General features: G+C 42.6%; 1 protein-coding gene across 4 annotated transcripts in view; it reads left to right on the top strand.

Moving 5' to 3' along the window:
• Positions 1-16,642, top strand: part of LRBA (LPS responsive beige-like anchor protein) — a 764,757-nt gene that overhangs the window by 741,868 nt on the left and 6,247 nt on the right. For all 4 annotated transcript variants that reach the window (XM_007999974.3, XM_007999973.3, XM_007999976.3 and 1 more), the window contains 3 exons: positions 1,746-1,847; positions 5,092-5,288; positions 9,837-9,988. In XM_007999974.3, the coding sequence (XP_007998165.2) occupies positions 1,746-1,847; positions 5,092-5,288; positions 9,837-9,988 (451 nt within the window). The remainder of the gene's footprint in view (positions 1-1,745; positions 1,848-5,091; positions 5,289-9,836; positions 9,989-16,642) is intronic.

Below are 16,642 nucleotides of genomic sequence, written 5' to 3'. Positions count from 1 at the left end.
CCTTGTTCTGCCTATCCCCTTGCCTCTTTGTATGTCACTTTCGGTCTCCCTTTATCACTAAGTCTGTAGGCCAGGTCCAGCGGCTGGCTGCACATAGCACTGCCAGTGTGGTGCAGAGTTCTGTGTGACATCCCTTCAACTTAAGTCCCACTCAGAATTACCTACAGTCACCAAAGCCTTGAAGGACACTGCAGGGACATGGCCCTGTATTATGTACTCTAGTACATGCATTGGAACTGTCGTGTGGAAGGCTAGACCTGAAGTGACTGCTGGCTCCAGGTGAGGTGGGGCTACAAGCGGAGAGTAGACCTCTCTTCAGGGTAGAAGCCTCTCACCTTTTCTTGGTCATGGACCTCTGTCCATTCAGTAAAACTTGTTTTCCTCCCCTGTTACCTAGAAAAACAGGCATGTAGATACATTTTGCATAAAATTTCAAATAATCCAGTGACCTACTGGAAGAACCCCCACTTTGGAAGCCAGGTTAGTTTTTTGACGGCAGCATTCCAAGTACAGTAGGTTTTCAGTGGGTTTCTTCTGAGCTGCTGGACGTCTTTCCTCTGAGTGGCTGACTGCTCCAAGGATAGTCAGCTGTCTGGGGTTAAGACACAAGCAATTCTCGTCCACAGAGTTCCACAGCTGCTGGTAGCCACCTACTCCGTGGGCACATTTGTCTCTTCTGGATTACACAGTGTTAGTTATCAAGCATACTATAAAACAAATCCAAATCAAGAAATCAAGAATGCTAATAGAATCCTGCTCTCCACTTGGAAAGACTTTTTGTGTCTTTACCTTTAGAGACTATAAAAGTAGAGGATTCCTTTAGTTTTCAAATCATATTCTTCAGGCTAGACATGGAATCCGGTTTATACTTGTGGCTTGACATGAACCAATCAACAAATCAAGGCCATTACCGTTTTATTTAGTCATGGTGGGTTCCTTATTAACCAGCCAACCAACCAACCAACCAGCCAACCGTACTTTTTCTTTTTAGTCTGGGACAGACATACAGTATGACTTGTTCTCGCTACTTGTGAAAGTATTTGGCAACATCTGCCGTTTTTTGGATACTCCTCCTCTGTCCCCCCTTCTCCACCCACCGCCCCTCATTTTCAGTCACTATCTGTAGACTTATCTGTAAGGGTTTGGTTTTTTTAGGTTTTTAAATTATTATTATTTTTGGTTCTTTGAATGAACTACAGAGAAATATACCCATGAAATTCATACATCAGAAAAATATATAAGCTTAGTAGAGAGAATAGGTATTTAAGAGAGGGGCTGCAGAATTCCTGTGGAGGTAGCGGAAGTCTAGTTCAGACTATCTTCATTATGATGGGTTTCAGCGGTCCACAGAGGATAAGGAGGGAAGAGGGAGGGGCAAGGCCTTTCTTTGAAATGTAAATTGAGCCAAAGTTCCTAATTTTATAGTCATCTGACCATAAAACATCTAATTGAGGGGCTAATTTTTTATGAGGCATTTTGGAATGCAGATTTTGTTGTATTTAACCCTGAGTTTTTAACCATTGTTGCTTGATAATCACATAAAGGTTACTTGACATTTTAGCAGGATGTGGTCCTCATAATCAAACTATAGTATATAACTTGGATCGAGTCCTAAAGTAGGATTGCTGGACAAATTCCCAAACTATAAATTAAATAGGCATGATGGGAATTAGGAGCAAGTTGTTGATTATTTAATCTGCATGAACTTGAATTGATTTGTTCTTTTTATCTGTTTTTTCCTAAAGGTGAGACTGCTGCTCCTCGGGCCATTTTGACAGGCCATGACTATGAGGTCACATGTGCTGCGGTCTGTGCTGAGCTAGGCCTGGTGTTGAGTGGTTCACAAGGTAAACCTGTGGTACCTTCACAAAATGGATGCATTTCGTGCTGTCTTCTAGAAACAAATTACCAAAGATTAATTTGGTACCTTTTTTCTAAAGCTTCTGTCTGTTATGCTAGCCATTAGTCATATGGAACTATTTAAATTATTTAAAGTTCAATAAAATTAAAATGTAGGTTTCTTGGTGGCACTAGCCACACTTCAGGGGCTCAGTACTCACATATGGCTAGTGGCCACCACATTGGACAGCACAGATACAGATCATTTCCATCACTGTAGAAAGTTCTGTTTCACAGCACTGCTCTAAAGAGTTTAAGATGTGTTTACAAACATATCCTGTTAATATTCATATTCCCATGAAGCAGGAACAAGGAACATCTTTGTATATTTGTTTATTCTTCTGCGCTGTTACTGGGCCGGGTTCCATCTTACATCTGAGCGGAAGCCCCTGACCCTGTCTGTTTTAATGAGGCAGGGGCCACAATGGCATTGAGAGTGGAGTAGAAAGATACTTAAGCTGGTTTGCCTGGAGGTTTGTGCTGGAAACAGCATCATATATTTAGGCCCAAGATAATAAGCAAGCTAAAAGCACACGCAGCAAATCAGGATCTGACTAGGAACGGAGCTGTTTCCAATTCGTTGCTTATCCCGTCGTAATAGTCTATCCATCTCTCTGTCTCTGCTCTGAGCTGAGGTCTGAACACAGAACGAAGTACTATATCTCACGTCTTTCAGGTTTATCTGGTGGGGAAACAGAGTATGTGGATCACCTTACCTGTGTCCTAAAGTATAATAGTCTGGCTAACAAGGTGTTTTAAATATTTAAAGGATTGTGTTTATAAATTTGGTCAAAACATTGAAATAGTAATAATGATAGCAAGAATTCTATAACCACTGGATTTTTCCCTTATACTCAATAATTTCATACATCCTGAGCCAACAGGAGTCGTAAAATGAACCTATTATATTACAGGTCATCTGTTCTTTGCACAGTAGTATGGAACTGTAAAAGCGAGCATGCAAACTGAAACCAACCGAAGTGATCTGAATAATCATTGGTCAATTTTACAATTGTTCCATCGTCTTTAAAAATTTTTGTCAGGCTGGGCACGGTAGTTCATGCCTGAATCCCAACATTTTGGGAGGATAAGGTGGGAACATCATTTGAGGCCAGGAGTTTGAGACCAGTCTGGCAACATAGTGAGACCCCCACCTCTACAAAAAAATTAAGAATTAGCTGGGCATGGTGGTACATACCTGTAGTCTCAGCTGCTTGGGAAGGTGAGGTGGGAGGATTGCAGGAGGTGAAGGCTGTAGTGAGCCATGATCATGCCACTGCACTCCAGCCTGGGTGACAGAGCAAAACCCTGTCTCTAATAATAATTTTGTCAAAACATTAAAAACTTATACTCATTTATACATATAACATGAAAAAGGTAGTAAAACTCACATGTACTTAATACATTGTAATTTAAAACATTTGATACATTGATAATTACTTATGAAAAACGTATCAAGAGTAGTTTGAACTTGTTATATACATGTAATATACTTGTTATATACATGTTAAGGAGCTAGCATCTTTTCTATGCCTTGGGGAGCTGTCATACTCTAAGTTGGGATCACCGTCTAACATTTCATCTTTTGTGCTTTCAATGTCATGAAATATTCCCTAGAATTCCTTTAATGTGACGCTTTTGCTGGTTTCAATTCTGGGACATCTTTGTTACACCTTCTTCCCTAACTTACACTGATAAGTTCCTTCATTCCCTTCCTGGCTGCATATCTACAGTGTCTCAGCAGGGTCAGCATCCCACAAGCAGCTCTTTCTTCTATAACCCCATTTATATTCAATTCAAATTGTGCCTTCAGCTTTATCATTTTCCATTCTTTACTGCAGTTTCATCTTTGTTGGCCAATACCCTTTTTTGATTATCCATTTTTGTGAAATATTATATGACTTTATCACTGGGAGACAAAAAGCAACACAGCTGCACAGTTTGCTGTCTGTGTGTGACCTGAATAACAGATATGCAGTGAGCAGTCATTGACATATTTTGAAAGGAGTGATGTGATTGGTCACTGATGATGATGATGCACATCTGTTATTTATATAGTGATTTGTGGACTGAAGAGCTAGCCACAAAAGTGCATACTTTATGCAATTACTGTGACAACCTAAATTTGAACTATGTTATTGGAGGGCTGGTGTTATTTAAGGAGTGATAACTGAAATTCATGCATGCTGGAACTGTGTAAAGCAAAGACTGCCTGTGGATATTTTAAAAATTTATAAACTACCTGAGTGGTCAAGAAAGAGCTAAAAGCCTTATTTTTAAAAGGGCAAGCTTTCAGTAGTCATTGCGGGGAAAAGGCAACAATTCCATGTGGTCATGAGTAATTTAGCCAGAAGAGTAGCAGGGCACATACCCCAGTGACCCCTGTTATCTGACTATCTCTTGGAACTTGCTCATCACACAAGCAATCTTTGTTCCTTATTCCTTCTTTGCTTTGCATGTAGCAGATACTCAATAGAAACAAAAGGCTTGGCTGTGTGTGGGCTCCCAGCAGCTGCCTGTCCTCCTCTGTCACCTTGGCCTGGTGGTCCGCCCAGGTGTTGGGAGTGGTGGATGCTGCTGCTGCTGTGGAGGCAGCAGGGAGGTGGACATACTCAGTTGCCAAGGAGAGTGGCTGAAGGGTTCCTGTGTGAATTTTTTGGAGGTTGAGAAGAACTACCAGGGACCCCCCTTCAGTGTAAAAAAGTAGTGAGCAGTTGTAGAGAAGGCTAAGGCCCTCAGAGGCTGCTTGAACTGGCTGTCCCTGCACAGGCCCATGGTACGGTGGCTGTCAGGGCTCCTGCAAGGTATCCTGCAAGGAGAGGTCTTAGTGTGGCTGCCCACAGCCCTTGTTTGCATCCCAGCCTCCTTGAAGCTGTGTTAGAATTTGAAGCTTATCCTGTTTCCCAGTTCCTCCAGTTTGTATTGCCACTTAGCATAATGAATTTCAGAGACTAACTTCCTGTCTCTTGAGGAAAGTGAACTTGGACTTACATGATTTGGCTTCTCTCCTGAGTGGAAGGTGAGATCTGGCAAACATGAAGAGATTTTGCAAAATAACTTACACGTAAGATGGAAGTTTTTCAAAGGCTTTCTACATCTATAGTGTGGTTCTAGAATCCTGTTTGATCTGTGCTCAAGATTCAGATTGTATTTGTCTGTTTTCATTAAATAATTTTGCCTTTTGTTTCTCAGAAGGACCATGTCTCATACATTCCATGAATGGAGACTTGTTGAGGACCTTGGAGGGTCCTGAAAACTGCCTGAAACCAAAACTCATTCAGGCTTCAAGAGAGGGTCACTGTGTCATATTCTATGAAAACGGCCTCTTCTGTACATTCAGTGTGAATGGAAAACTCCAGGCCACGATGGAAACAGAAGATAACATAAGAGTGAGTGTCCTGGGGACTCTTCAGCATTCACGACTTTTACCTCAACTCGTGTCAAGTGGGGAGGGAAAGGGTTCGTGAAAGAAACCTCTATTTTTGGGTTGCCGAGGGTCTCTTTTCCACACCAACAAAAAATCTTTAGGTAGCACTCAGACAAGGCTCACACACTTCGCACACCACAGCAGTGCCAGCTGTGGATGAGGCCAGCTGCTGGCCTCCACCATGAGGCAGGCACACAGACACACTCACACTCGCTTTTATTTTTCCCTACCTTCCCATAATGCTGGCTGCATTTAAACCAAGTACACATACATGCGGCACAGCTGAGGCTGGTCCTTCAATAGAAGAGGTTTCCTTAGGGGCTTCTGAAGCCATCCTGGGTAGCTTTCAGTGGCACTGCTCATTTTTTTTTTTTTTCTAGAAAACACACTGCACATTGTTTTCTGAGTATGAAAGCTGAAATAGTACATTAGATGACACTTAAAACTGGAGTCTCTTTACATCTGAATAGCTTGGTGGTGGGACCAGTAGGGATTATGACTATTTAGGATTATTAATTTCAGATATGACTTCTTCATGAGTAAGTCCAAAACATGTTAAGGAAGTTGGGCTTCAAATTATGAATTAGGCAGGCATTTTTTCCCATTGGGTCTACCAGAAATGGCACCACCAGTGGACCTTACGGGCTCTTGCTTCCTCTCCAGTATAGGACTCCACAAGTATTAGACATTGAGAAAAAGAGTAAGAACTGTTCTTTTCAGAGGCTAGTTTGTCAAGGTCCTTTGTTTCTTACCTCCAAACTCCTTGGTGAAGGTTAAAGTAAAATAAAGCTGGGGTGGTCTTCATTTTCCAGAATCAGGCTGGCGGGGCACGTGAGCTGTATACAATGAGGGGACCCAGGACATGTTGGAGGCAGGAGTAGGATCACAGGGGCCTCTACCCTGGCTTTGGGCTAGCTCTGGATATTTCACTCATTGCTATTCCTGACCTAGGCAGCTTAAATGACATAAATTCTCCCACTTTCCCAGATCTGGTCTGATCACCCCCTTCTCCTAAGTAAATACTGGTGTCAGGGAACAAAGCTCCTACATACAGATTACATGAGGAAATGAAGGCCCCTCACTGCTGTGTCTCCTGGGATTCATTTCTTGATTCAGTGGATGGCTTCCTTCTTGTGTCTCCACAATTCCCTGTGGTCTCTCCATTGCACTCTGCCGGCCTCCACCACGAGGCACACACACACACACACACTCGAACTCGCTTTTATTTTTCCCTACCTTCCCATAATGCTGCATTTAAACCAACTACACATCAGAGGATTTTCTTTTCCTCTTTTCTTTACAATAATAATGTGGATAATCTGTCACTTTGAGTTGCGATTATATTGTCAGCTACGCTAATAAATCTGTAAAATAATTTGAAGTCCCCAGCTGACTGAAGCAATTTCTGTGGCATTTCAGTTAGTACCAGGGGCTCTGGGAAGTTCCTTGAGGCAGCAGTGGGAGGCTTTCTGCAGACCATTCGTGCACACATGCTTCTCCTCTCTGCCCTGTAGCCATCGCTGTTTCCCTCCATAATACTTCCCGCTGGAGTTTAGGCTTAAACAATCCATTGCCTTTTTCCCAGCACTCCTGCACTTTATCATGCTAGCTTGCAAGTGGCAGCTGTGTGACTAAAGCGAGCTTGCCTAAAATGAGCAGTACCTGCCCGCAGCTCCAGAGACTGATACTTTCACCGCTCACTACTCGGGAGGCAAGGAAGGCAGCCACAGGCTGGGAATCCAAGGCACTAGAGAGCAGAATCTCCAGCTCCACCCTCAATCTGAGCCCATATAAGGAATGGGCACCATGGAAACAAATTAGTCATCAGCTCAGACCAGAAATTAAGTTTCTGTGAAATACCAAGAACCGTGCAGGCAGGAAGCCTGGGGAAGCTCTGCACTAATCAAGGCTTCCCACCTATTTTTATTTTAGATGCCAGATTGCTCTGTGGCATTTTGGTTAGCAGCATATCATAGTCCATCAACTAGACAGTGTTGAGATGTCTTTATGAATAGCTGATATTTAAGGAGGCAGCCTGTACAGAGCAGCAAAGTTATTTTATCCTAAACAAGGGAGAACCACCACTCACCCAGGGGAACACATTTGTTTTCCCTTCCTGAGGCTGTGTTTTAGGATGCGGTCATCCCCAGCAGACTGCTGTGGCCTGCGACTACCTCCTTAAAACCCCTGCTGTCCACAGCACTCAGGATTTCAGGGGATGAGATTAACGTGTCTCTGGGCACGTTTCCAGAGGTTTCCCTCTAGTAACACCCGAACCTGGATGCAGAGGCGGCCTGTCAGTATTTGAGTGGAAGATCAGGTGCTGCTTGCTAAATACTACCCTGGCTCTTGCTGCCAAGAGGAATTTGGCCTCTCATGAAAGAGGGCAGCGAAATCTTTTTTCACCTTGGGAGGCATCTGGTTCATTAAAATGTTTTGAATGCTGATGACTGTATAGTCCCTAAAGCCCAGGTTTTAGTTAATTTCAGATGGAAGCAGGATTAGAGATTCTTTACTAGAACAAAGAATTAAAGATTAATGGTTTTAATTTGTTTCAGTGTAACACTTATCCAGTAAAAAGCTTAAGTATAAAATTCAAGTGAACCACAACCATAAGGTTAATGGATTTTCATCAGCTGAATTTTATGTGTAGCAAATAGTTGTTTGTCCTAGCTTCACTGCAGTTCCCAGACAGCCCTAGAGATTGCCATTTGTGAAATGAATGGGGGAAAAGGATATTGATTTTTGCTTATCTTGAAAATATCTTAGTATCTGTGTTTAGTTAACGAGACTTAGAGAATATGCAACTGTCTTCCACACATGGGTTTTTATTTCCTAGATGTGTTTTTGTGTTCTTGAGAATAAGCTGTATTTAAGAGACTACTGAAAGTTGGCATTTGGGTGAATGTGAATTAAATGGCTAAGAAAGTCTTTACCTTTCTATGATTTTTTAAAAAATATGTCAAAGAGTGAAGACTTAAGGCAGCTATACTAGAACTGAATGTAGAACAGTGCGAATGTATCAGAAATTAGGTATTTTTCTTTCTGGCTTGCCAGCACAATCTGTATTCCCCTGCACCCAGGTGGACATGCGATTACAGGTGTTTGTAGTGGCTTTAAAACTCCCATGCCATCCACTAAAGAAAGGAAATTTGTATCTTAATAAGCTAAGAAAACAAGGCTTGGAGGTACCAGGCAGGAGGAGAGGAAGGGGTAATAGGATTGGCTTTTGGAGTAGGGAGGGATAATTAGGAGTTGCCACACTTTTTCTATAAATGGACAGAAAGTAAATATTTTAGGCTTTGAGGGTTCTACATTCTCTGTTGCGATGTCATAAACAAATGGGTGTTGTGATGTTCCAGTAAAACTTTATTTATGGAAGGCCAGGCGTGGTGGTTCTTGCCTGTAATCCCAGCACTTTGGGAGGCCAAGGCGGGGGTGGAACACTTGAGGTCAGGAGTTTGAGACCAGCCTGACCAACATGATGAAACCCCGTCTCTACTAAAAATACAAAAATTAGCTGGGTGTTGTGGTGGGCACCTGTAATCCCAACTGCTCAGGAGGTTAAGGCATGAGAATCACTTGAACCTGAGAGGTGGAGCTTGTAGTGAGCCAAGATCACATCCCTGCACTCCAGCCTGGGTGACAGAGCAGGACCCTGCCTCAAAAACAAACAAACAAAAAAACCTGTTTATGGGGGTTCAGATTTGGAATTCATATAAATATTCATGTGTCATGAAAAATTCAAGCACTGAAACATGTTAAACAGTTATACAAAACAGGCAGTGGGCTGCATTTGGCCCACAGGCTTTCATTTGTGGATGCCCATTTTACAGGATTAAAGAGGAAATTCTGAGCCTGTACTGTCTGTTCAGCGCTAGTAGGAAAGGACAGAGGGGCACAGCCTAGAGCTGACTAAACCACAGGCTGGAGCACTGTCAGCCCTGGAGCAAGAAAATGCTGAACTGGGATTTAATCACCCTGGAAGTTGTAGCTCTCTACCAAGTCTTCTTCCCAACGGCTGTCAAAATCCAACAGGCTCAGGGAAGGTGCCAAAGTTGCTGGCTGCCTCCCTCCGGCCGGAGTCGCACCCAGCAGGGGATTAGAGGGGATGTGAGGTCAGGCGGCACCATCTGCCAAGTCTTGGGACTAACAGGCTTATTGGCATGTCCGCAGTGCAAATGAAGAGATGCCAGGGCTTCTTGTTAAGAGCACTGGTCCCAGTCCACAACACACACCACCATTCTAGTAGCATTTGTAGAACTGGAAGAGTTTGCTACTTAGTCTTTAAAAAAGCAAAGCCAAAAATATCTCAACCATTGCCAAACTTTGTCCATTTGGTTTTTGAAAAATGGCAGATCTTCTACAACTCATGATTTTCTAAAAACTCCTGAGGATCTCTCTCTCTTCTCCCTGAACCACAGTAGCTGGTATGAGAGTGACTCAAACACAGGGTGGGGGCTGAAAGTTTCCGAGAACCTCATTTCTACTGAATGTTGCTGTCTCACAGGCCATCCAGCTGAGCCGAGATGGGCAGTACCTGCTCACAGGAGGGGACAGCGGAGTGGTCGTGGTCCGGCAGGTGTCGGACCTCAAGCAGCTCTTTGCCTATCCAGGATGTGACGCAGGAATCCGGGCCATGGCACTGTCTTATGACCAGAGGTAACACTGGAATAATGGGCTACAAATGGGAGTTTCCAAAACTGCAGAGGGGACTGGTCGTGTTGGCTCTTGCCTATATGTAATCCCAGCACTTTGGGAGGCTGAGGCAGGAGAATCGCTTGAGTCCAGGAGTTCAAAACCAGCCTGGGAAACATTATAAGACCCTGTCTCTACAAAAAATAACATTTAAAAAAATGTATAGTAAAACCTGCAGAGGGAATTTATTTAGATGGGCTGGTGGAGTTGAGTTGTGGGGGTCACCTGTACAATCAAACCAAGAACACTTTTTAAAAAGTTTGACTTTCTTTCTGATGACGTTGCCACTCTTAGACAAAGGCTGAGTTCTCAAGGAATAGACAGAATTTAAGTAGCAAAGGTTCTGATTACAGTGATGCAAAGCTTTTTATATTTCTTTGAAGTATCTTTTTTAATTATACCTTAAGTTCTGGGGTACATGTGCGGAACGTGGTTACATAGGTATACACGTGCCATGGTGGTTTGCTGCACCCATCAACCCGTCATCTACATTAGGTATTTCTCCTAATGCTGTCCCTCCCCTAGGCCCCCACTCCCCACAACAGGCCCCAGTGTGTGATGTTACCTTCTCTGTGTCCATGTATTCTCTTTGTTCAACTCCCACTTATGAGTGAGAAGATGAGGTATTTGCTTTTCTGTTCCTGTGTTAGTTTGCTGAGAGTGACGGTTTCCAGCTTCATCCATGTCCCTGCAAAGGACATGAACTCATTCTTTGGTATGGCTGTATAGTATTCCCTGGTGTATATGTGCCATATTTTCTTTATCCAGTGTATCACTGATGGGCATTTGGGTTGGTTCCAAGTCTTTGCTATTGTGAATAGTGCTGCAGTAAACATACATGTGCATGTGTCTTTATACTAGAATGATTTATAATCATTTGGGTATATAACCAGTAATGAGATTGTGGGTCAAATGGTATTACTGGTTCTAGATCCTTGAGGAATTGCCACACTGTCTTCTACAATGGTTGAACTAATTTACACTCCCACCAACAGTGTAAAAGCATTCCTATTTCTCCACATCCTCTCCAGCATCTGTTGTTTCCTGACTTTAATTATCACCATTCTAATGGGTGTGAGATGGTATCTCATTGTGGTTTTGATTTACATTTCTCTAATGACCAGTGATGAAGAGGTTTTTTTCATGTTTGTTGGCTGCGTAAATGTCTTCTTTTGAGAAGCATCTGTTCATATCCTTTGCCCACTTTTTGATGGGGTTTTTTTTTCTTGTAAATTTGTTTAAGTTCTTTATAGATTCTGGATAATTGCCCTTTGTAAGATGGATAAAAAATTTTCTCCCATTCTGTAGGCTGCCTGTTCACTCTGATGATAGTTTCTTTTGCTGTGCAGAAGCTCTTTAATTGGATCCCATTTGTCAATCTTGGCTTTTGTTAACATTGCTTTTGGTGTTTTAGTCATGAAATCTTTGCCCATTCCTATGTCCTGAATGGTATTGCCCAGGTTTCCTTCTAGGGTTTTTATGGATTTAGGTGTTACGTTTAAGTCTTTAATTCATTTTAATTTTTGTATAAGGTGTAAGGAAGGGGTCTAGTTTCAGTTTTCTGCATATGGCTAGCCAGTTTTTCCAACACCATTTACTAATTAGGGAATCCTTTCCCCATTTCTTGTTTGTGTCAGATTTGTCAAAGATCAGATGGCTGTACATGTGTGGTGTTATTTCTGAGGCCTCTGTTCTGTTCCATTGGTCTGTATCTCTGTATTAGTACTAGTACCATGCTGTTTTGGTTACTGTAGCCTTGTAGTGTAGTTTGAAGTCAGGTAGTGTGATGCCTCCAGCTTTGTTCTTTTTGCTTAGGATTGTCTTGGCTATGCAGGCTCTTTTTTGGTTCCATATGGAATTTAAAGTCGTTTTTTCTAATTCTGTGAAGAAAGTCAATGGTAGCTTGATGGAGACAGCATTGAATCTATAAATTACTTTGGGCAGTATGACCATTTTCACAATATTGATTCTTCCTATCCATGAGCATGGAATGTTCTTCCATTTATTTGTGTCCTCTTATTTCCTTGAGCAGTGGTTTGTAGTTCTCCTTGAAGAGGTCCTTCACATCCCTTGTAAGTTGGATTCCTAGGTATTTTATTCTCTTTGAAGCCGTTGTGAATGGGAGTTCACTCATGATTTGGCTCTCTGTTTGTTATTGGTGTATAGGAGTGCCTATAATTTCTGCACATTGATTTTGTATCATGAGACATTGCTGAAGTTACTTTTCAGCTTAAGGAGATTTTGGGCTGGGACAATAGGGTTTTCTAAATATACAGTCATGTCATCTGCAAACAGAGACAGTTTGACTTCCTCTTATCCTATTTGAATACCCTTTCTTTCTCTTTCCTGATTGCCCTGCCAGAACTTCCAATACTATGTTGACTAGGAATGGTGAGAGAGGGCATCCTTGTCTTGTGCCAGTTTTCAAAGGGAATGCTTCCAGCTTTTGCCCATTCAGTATAATATTGGCTGTGGGTTTGTCATAAATAGCTCTTATTATTTTGAGATACATTCCATCAGTACCTAGTTTATTGAGAGTTTTTAGGATGAAGGGCTGTTGAATTTTGTCTAAGGCCTTTTTGGCATCTATTGAGATAATCATGTGGTTTTTGTCACTGATTCTGTTTATGTGATGGATTACGTTTACTGATTTGCGTATGTTGAACCAGCCTTGCATCCCAGGGATGAAGCCTACTTGATCATGGTGGATAAGCCTTTAGATGTGCTGCTGGATTCGGTTTGCCCGTATTTTATTGAGGATTTTCACATTGATGTTCATCAGGCATACTGGCCTGAAATTGTCTGTCTTTGTTGTGTCTCTGCCAGGTTTTGGTATCAGGATGATGCTGGCCTCATAAAACGAGTTGGGGAGGATTCCCTCTTTTTCTATTGTTTGGAATAGTTTCAGAAGGAATGGTACCAGCTCCTTTTTGTACCTCTGGTAGAAATTGGCTGTGAATCTGTCTGGTCCTGGACTTTTTTTGGTTAGTAGGCTATTAATTTCAGAACTTGTTACTGGTCTATTCAGGGATTTGACTTCTTCCTGGTTTAGACTTGGGAGGGTGTATGTGTCCAAGAATTTATCCATTTCTTCTAGATTTTCTAGTTTATTTGCGTAGAGGTGTTTATAGTATTCTCTGATGGTAGTTTGTATTTCTGTGGGATCAGTGGTGATACCCCCTTTATCATTTTCTTTTTGTGTGTGTCTATTTGATTCTTTTTTCTTTTCTTCTGTATTAGTCTAGCTAGTAGCCTATTTTATTGATCTTTTCAAAAAAAACAGCTCCTGGATTCACTGATTTGAAGGGTTTTTTGTGTCTCTGTCTCCTTCAGTTCTGCTCTTAGTTATTTGTCTTCTGCTAGCTTTTGAATTTGTTTGCTCTTGCTTCTGTAGTTCTCTTGATTGTGATGTTAGAATGTTGATTTTAGTTCTTTCCTGATTTCTTTTGTGGGCATTTAGTACTATAAATTTCCCTCTAAACACTTTTAAATGTGTCCCAGAGATTCTGGTATGTTGTGTCTTTGTTCTCATTGGTTTCAAGTAACATCTTTATTTCTGCCTTCATTTCAGTATTTACCCAGTAGTCATTCAGGAGCAGATTGTTCAGTTTCCATGTAGTAGTTGTGGTTTTGAGTGAGTTTCTTAATCCTGAGTTCTAATTTGATTGCACTGTGGTCTGAGACACTGTTGGCTATGATTTCCATTCTTTTGCATTTGCTGAGGAGTGTTTTACTTCCAATTATGTGGTCCATTTTAGAATAAGTGCAATGTGGTGCTGAGAAGAATGAATATTCTGATTATTTGAAGTGAAGATTTCTTTAGATGTCTATTAGGTCTGCTTGATCCAGAGCTAAGTTCAAGTTCTGAATATCCTTGTTAATTTTCTGTCTCATTGATCTAACATTGACAGTGGGGTGTTAAAGTCTCCCACTATTATTGTGTGAGAATCTAAATCTCTTTGCAGGTCTCTAAGAACTTGCTTTGTAAATCTGGGTGCTCCTGTATTGGGTGCATATATATTTAGGATAGTTAAGTCTTCTTGTTGTGTTGATCCCTTTACCATTATATAATGACCTTCTTTGTCTCTCTTTTTCTTTATTGGTTTAAAGTCTGTTTTATCAGAGACTAGGATTGCAACCCTGCTTTTCTTTTCTTTTTTTTTTTTTTTTTTGCTTTCCATTTGCTTGGTAAATCTTCCTCCACCCCTTTATTTTGAGCCCATGTGTGTCTCTGCATGTGAGATGGGTCTCCTGAATACAGCATACTGATGGGTCTTGACTCTTTATCCAATTTGCCAGTCTGTGTCTTTTAATTGGGGCATTTAGCCCATTTACATTTAAAGTTAATATTGTTATGTGTGAGTTTGATACTGTCATTATGATGCAGTTTCCTTCATGGTATTGATGGTCTTTACAATTTGGTATGTTTTCGCAGTGTCTGGTACCGGTTGTTCCATTCCATGTCTAGTGCTTCCTTCAGGAGCTCTTGCAAGGCAGGCCTGGTGGTGACAGAATGTCTCAACATTTGCTATGTGTAAAGGATTTTATTTCTCCTTTGCTTATGAAGCTTAGTTTGGCTGGATATGAAATTCTGGGTTGAAAATTATTTTCTTTGAGAATGTTGAATATTGGCCCCCACTCTCTTCTGGCTTGTAGGCTTTCTGCTGAGAGGTCCGCTGCTAGTCTCATGGGCTTCACTTTGTGGGAACCCGACCTTTCTTTCTGGCTGCCCTTAACGTTTTTTCCTTCATTTCAATCTTGGTGAATCTGATGATCATGTGTCTTGGGGTTGCTCTTCTCAAGGAGTATCTTTGTGGCATTCTCTGTATTTCCTGAATTTGAATGTTGGTCTGTCTTGCTAGGGTGGGGACGTTCTCCTGGATGATATCCTGAGGAGTGTTTTCCAACTTGGTTCCATTCTCCCTGTCACCTTCAGGTACACTAATCAAACGTAGGTTTGGTCTTTTCACATAGTCCCATATTTCTTGGAGGCCTTGTTCATTCCTTTTCATTCTTTTTTCTCTAATCTTGTCTTCTCTGTTTCATTAAGTTGATCTTCAGTCTCTGATATCCTTTCTTCCGCCTGATCAATTCAGCTACTGATACTTGTGTATGCTTCACGAAGTTCTCGTGCTGTGTTTTTCAGCTCCATCAGGTCATTTATGTTCTTCTCTCAACTGGTTATTCTAGTTAGCAATTCATCTAACCTTTTTTCAAGGTTCTTAGCTTCCTTGCATTGGATTAGAATGTGCTCCTTTAGCTCGGAGGAGTTTGTTATTACTCACCTTCTGAAGCCTACTTCTGTCAATTCATCAAACTCATTCTCCGTCCAGTTTTGTTCCCTTGCTGGCGGAGTTGTAATCCTTTGGAAGAGAAGAGGCATTCTGGTTTTTGCAATTTTCAGCCTTTTTGCACTGGTTTCTCCCCATTTTCGTGAATGTATCTATCTTTGGTCTTTGATGTTGGTGACCTTTGGATGGGGTTTCTGTGTCTGGATATCTTTTTTGTTGATGTTGATGCTATTCCTGTTAGTTTTCCTTCTAACAGGCCTCTCAGCTGCAGGTCTGCTGCAGTTTGCTAGAGGTCCACTCCAGATCCTGTTTACCTGGGTATCACCAGTGGAGGCTGCAGAATAGCAAAGATTGCTGCCTGTTCCTTCCTCTGGAAGCTTCATCCCAGAGGGGCCTCTGCCAGAGGTCTCCTGTATGAGGTGTCTGTTGGCCCCTACTGGGAGGTATTTCCCAGTCAGGAGACACAGGGGTCGAGGACCCACTTGAGGAGGCAGTACAACCCTTAGCAGAGCTCAAACACTGTGCTGGGAGATCCACTGCTGTCTTCAGAGCTGTCAGGCAGGGACATTTAAGTCTGCTGAAGCTGCACCCACAGCTGCCCCTTCCCCCAGGTGCTCTGTCCTAGGGAGATGGGAGTTTATCTATAAGCCCCTAACTAGGGCTGCTGCCTTTTTTTTTTCCAGAGATGCCCTGCCCAGAGAGGAAGAATCTAGAGAGCCAGTCTGGCCACAGTGGCCTTGCTGGGCTGTTGTGGGCTCCACCCAATTCGAACTTCCCAGAGGCTTTGTTTACACTGTGAGGGTAAAACCACCTGCTCAAGCCTCAGCAATGGCGGATGCCCCTCCCCCCACCAAGCTTGAGCCTCCCAGGTCAACTTCAGACTGCTGTGCTGGCAGTGAGAATTTGAAGCCAGTGGATCTTAGCTTGCTGGACTCCATGCGGGTGGGACCCGCCGAGCCAGACCACTTGGCTCCCTGGCTTCAGCCCTTTCCAGGGGAGTAAACGGTTCTATCTCGCTGGCATTCCAAGCACCACTGGGGTGCGGGGGAAAAAAAAAAAACTCCTGCAGCTAGCTTAGTGTCTGCCCAAACGGCCAGTTTTGTGCTTGAAACCCAGGGCCCTGGCGATGTAGGCACCTGAGGGAATCTCCTGGTCTGCAGGTTGTGAAGACCATGGAAAAGGACAGTATCTGGGCCAGAGTGCACCATTCCTCAGGGCATAGTCCCTTACAGCCTCCTGTGGCTGGGGGAGGGAATTCCCTGATGTCTTGTGCTTCCCAGCGGAGGCAACCCCCAACCCTGCTTCAGCTCGCCCTCTGTGGGATGCA

This window comes from Chlorocebus sabaeus, chromosome 7 (genome assembly GCF_047675955.1).
Source record: "Chlorocebus sabaeus isolate Y175 chromosome 7, mChlSab1.0.hap1, whole genome shotgun sequence".
Lineage (NCBI taxonomy): Eukaryota > Metazoa > Chordata > Mammalia > Primates > Cercopithecidae > Chlorocebus > Chlorocebus sabaeus.
The sequence above is the reverse complement of the archived record's forward strand: the minus strand, read 5'-3'. Positions and strand labels throughout refer to the sequence as shown.